This window comes from Lepidochelys kempii, chromosome 10 (genome assembly GCF_965140285.1).
Source record: "Lepidochelys kempii isolate rLepKem1 chromosome 10, rLepKem1.hap1, whole genome shotgun sequence".
Taxonomy (NCBI): Eukaryota; Metazoa; Chordata; order Testudines; family Cheloniidae; genus Lepidochelys; species Lepidochelys kempii.
In genome coordinates this window covers 84,626,828-84,630,972 of record NC_136389.1, presented here as the reverse complement: position 1 = coordinate 84,630,972, position 4,145 = coordinate 84,626,828, and the positions used below count along the sequence as shown (strand labels likewise).

At 62.8% G+C, this 4,145-nt stretch overlaps 1 protein-coding gene across 1 annotated transcript; it reads right to left on the bottom strand.

The window, feature by feature from the left end:
• Window positions 1-229: 229 nt before the first annotated feature.
• On the bottom strand, window positions 230-2,783 carry GDPGP1 (GDP-D-glucose phosphorylase 1). Its single transcript, XM_073304587.2, has 2 exons — window positions 2,293-2,783; window positions 230-1,491 (listed from the first exon to the last, which is right to left on the bottom strand). The coding sequence occupies exon 2, from the start codon at window positions 1,438-1,440 to the stop codon at window positions 232-234; it is 1,209 nt and encodes a 402-aa protein (XP_073160688.1). The 5' UTR covers window positions 1,441-1,491; window positions 2,293-2,783; the 3' UTR covers window positions 230-231.
• Window positions 2,784-4,145: the final 1,362 nt, after the last annotated feature.

The window sequence follows — 4,145 nt, the reverse complement described above, 5'->3', positions numbered from 1 at the left end:
TGATGGTACAACAGGCCAGTCAGCGTCCCAGAGGATCCAGTCTGCCGTGCCCGCAGGGAGAGGGGCAGTGGTTCAAACAGCATGGTTGCCTCCACGTTGGATCCTGGAGGCAAATCCACAGTCACTCCCTGCTCCCCGACTGCCCCAATGAATGATTCTATAGCAGTTACAGAATACGCAAGAGTGAGACTTGAAAAGCGTGACACCATGTGCAATGCAGAGCCCGTGTGGTTACTCTGTGAGAAGTGTCACCAACTGGCCTCGGAGCTGTGACAGCTGTGGCTCAGGGAGGAGGTATCTCTGGATGATGTGAATGGCTGCTGTCTCTGTAAGGCTCTGGAAGTCCTGGGCAGTTTTGATGGGCAAGTGCCCAGCCAGCTCACAAAGTGCCACATTAAATGCAGCTTCCTCTTTGGTCCCAAAGCAGGACCTCCTGGCCCAGATGAGCACCCGGATTCCAGAGCGGGTCTCTGAGTGGGTTGGCTCCCCAGGAGCAGTTCCCCGGGTCACAAACACGTTGTGTGCAATCTCTTTATCCACCAGGTAGTCAGTGACTCGGCAGACGTTGTGTGCCAGGGCCTCCAGGCCCTCCCCTTCACTGTAGAACAGGAACCCTGGGGCTGGGACTCCCCGCAGGAAGTGGAAGTTCAGTGTGGGGCACAGGAGTTCGCCTGGGGCTGTCTCAATCAGGAGCTCCCAATCCAGGTAAAATCCGTGTAAGTGCAAGTGGTTGACCGAGGCAAAGGCTCCGAGGCTGTTAAACCCAACACGGAAGCCTGGGTGGGCACTGAGAAGAACCGACTCCAGCCCAAACTGGAGCAGCTCCTGGGTGAGAATCTGAGGCAGGCAGAGAGCGGGGTCTGGAATAAAGAGCACATGTCCAAACTCCAAGGGGCTGACGTTAATCACCACTAGGATGCAGTCAAGTGTCCCTGGGAGTTTGGAGTCTGGCGGGCCCCCTTGGAACTGAGAGCACCCCCTGCTGGGATGGTGGGGAGTAGGGCCCCTGACCATATGGAAGAGGATTTCCCCTGGTTTGATCTTATTGAAGTGGAATTGCTGGGGGTCGAATTTCTGCCTGATACTCTGGATGTCCTGTGGCCTCCTCCTCTCCAGACCTCTCTGGATGTTCAGCTGGGCCACAAACCGGACATTCCCAGGCAAGATACGGGTCTGCAGCTCCCCCAGGTGGTACCTGAACAAACCCAGCTTCATCTTTTCCTCCCAGCTGGACTGCAAAGCTCTGTCAAAACGAGACATGGTGTGGCTTGCTGGCCCCTCTGACCTGCTTCTCCACCACCCAACCCCACACAGAACAAAATCCTCTTCACCATAAACAAAGTCCTCCCCACAGGACACTGTACGGCGCTCTGGCTGCTCCTGGGAGGGCAACCCCAATGTTTCATGGAGGACTTGGCTGGCACCCAGGTACGCTGCCATGGTAGAGGAGTAGCAGCACCTACTCAGGCAGCATGTCCAGCTGATCTGAAACTAGAGGAACCAGATAGAAAGTGTGAAAATCGGGACAGGAGGTGTCTATAGAAGGCATCTATAGAAGAAAAAGCCCTGAATATCAGGACTCTCCCTATAAAATCAAGACATCTGGTCACCCTATCTGAAACAGAGAATGGAATAACCAGGGGCAGTTATGAGGACATGGATCAAGGGGGTCCCAGGCAAACAGCTTCCCCCATCCTGAGAAAGAAAGAAAGGAAGTTTGCCCTGACCCACTCCCTTCCCGGGGGACATAAATCCTAAAGCAGCTGCTAAGCACTGGCTTTCAGTTTCTCTCCCTCCACCTACTCCTCCCCCTCCCCCGCAGATTTCCCGGTGAGCAGTGGGGCAGATGAGGCAGGATCCTGCAGCTTCCGGGCCATCTCAGAGCGCCTCCTGGAGCACGCCCCACAGGAAAAGGCTGCACAACTCTAGCCGAGCCTGGAGACCACCCGCCCAGGCTGGTTGGCCGTAGGGTTCTCAGCCGCGCTGGAGGCCCCTCTCCTCTGCCTCTGGGCGTGACTCTCCTGCACCAAGAGCGTGCTCCCGCGCTGCAGGACAGGGGCTGTGAGACGCGCAGGGAGAGGCCAGGAGCACGGTGGTGCAGGGGCCAGGACGGTAGAGGAGTGTAAGGGAGCCTGACCCCAGTGATCCAGGAGGCGCCCGTGTGGACGCGGGCAGTACCGGCAATGTACACGTCTGCAGGCGTGTGCACACACGTGCTAACACTTACAGACCGTTCCTGCCTCTCCTCGCTGAAACCCAGCCCACCACCACCTCTCCCGGGCTGAAACTCACCGCCGGGCGGGTCTCCCTCTCCCAGCGGCCCGGCCCGCCGCTTCACCCGCAGCGGCTCAGGCTCCTCCTGTCGCCGCCCGCTGGCAAGGAAGCTCGTTTCCTGCGGCTCGGGCCCTGCGGAGCCGCCCGCCGCCCGGCTGCAGCCTGGGCTCTCCGGGCAGCGCCGCGCCGCGCCAGGCTGCTGCGGCGGACACTGAGCGGCGGGCCCCGGTTTGCCCGCAGATCCCTGGGCTCCGGGCGGGCGGGGCGATGTCTCGGCTGCCGGGCGGGATCCAAGGCTCGGGCCGGCCGAGGAGAGGCTGGAGCTGGCTCTGCAGCGGCGGGATTGGCGGTTGGAGCGACTCCCGCTGCGGCTCCTGGGCTCTGCGTCCCTGGGAGGAGGGAGAGGGGGCCGGGCCTGGCGGAGCTGCGGGGAGCTGCGGGGAATGGCTCCTGGCAGCCAGGCCACGCGGGTGCAGAACGGGGTAGAAATTGTGTTTAACTCCAGCGGTTTGCCTCGGGGGGGGGTTGGTCCAGAATCTCCCCGCACCCCCCAGCGGGCAGCGCCCGGCACACGGAGAACAGCCCCCGGCGCCGCCCGGCACGCGGAGAACAGCCCCTGGCGCTGCAGGTCCCGGCGCCGCCCGGCACGCGGAGAACAGCCCCCGGCGCCGCCCGGCACGCGGAGAACAGCGCCCGGCGCTGCAGGTCCCGGCGCCGCCCGGCACGCGGAGAACAGCGCCCGGCGCTGCAGGTCCCGGCGCCGCCCGGCACGCGGAGAACAGCCCCCGGCGCCGCCCGGCACGCGGAGAACAGCGCCCGGCGCTGCAGGTCCCGGCGCCGCCCGGCACGCGGAGAACAGCGCCCGGCGCTGCAGGTCCCGGCGCCGCCCGGCACACGGCGCGCTCTGTGCTGGTGTTATTCGTACTCTGTACACAGTGCTCACAACGTGGCAGGTACCGTGTTTCCCACCTCACCCCGCGCACGGGGCCTGGCTCCCGGGCTGGGGGTCAGTGCGGAGCAGAGCGAGCGGCTGCGGCACCCAGAACAAGCCTGCGTTGGGAAGGGACCCAGAGGGTTTTGCCAACTTCACACATGGCAGAGCAGGGGTCACGTCACCCACCACTGACAGCTGATGGGCCGTGGGGCAGCAGTGTTCAGTAGGAGGGGGACACAGCTCCCAGCATGCCCCGCTCTGGGGGTGGTGTCACGGAGTCCCCGGGCGATGCTCTGGAACGGCTCCCCATGAAGCCAGTCAGGACTCTGGGGAAGTCTCCTCTCGGGGAGCAGCCTGTCTGCAGGACACACAGCTCCCCCGGCTTCCCCCTTACTGGGTCTGACCCCGGAGCCTCCAGCCTCCTCTGCCCCTCCCTGCACTTCCCACAGCCAGTCCGCCCAGGCGGAGTCCTGGGGGGGCCAGAGGGTCCTGCCCCCCAACTCCGCAGTCAGACGTGACTCTCAGCCAGCCAGTAACACAGAAGGTTTATTAGACGACAGGAACATGGTCTAACACAGAACTTGTAGGTGCAGAGAACAGGACCCCTCAGCGGGGTCCATTTTGGGGGGCAGTGAGCCAGACAACCCCGTCTGCCCTTCACTCCATATCCCCCTCCAGCCCCTCCTCCTCTGGGCTTTGTCCCTGTCCCGGGCCAGGAGGTCACCTGATTCCTTTGTTCTCCAGCCCTTTAGCTCTCACCTTGCAGGGGGGAAGGGCCAGGCCATCAGTTGCCAGGAAACAGGGTGTCGGCCATTCTCTGTGTCCAGATCCCTGCACACACCTGCCCTCTAGAGCTCTGCAATGATCATACACCCCTATCCCACCACCTAGATACTTAAGAACTGCCTAGGGGAAACTGAGGCACCCCCACACTATT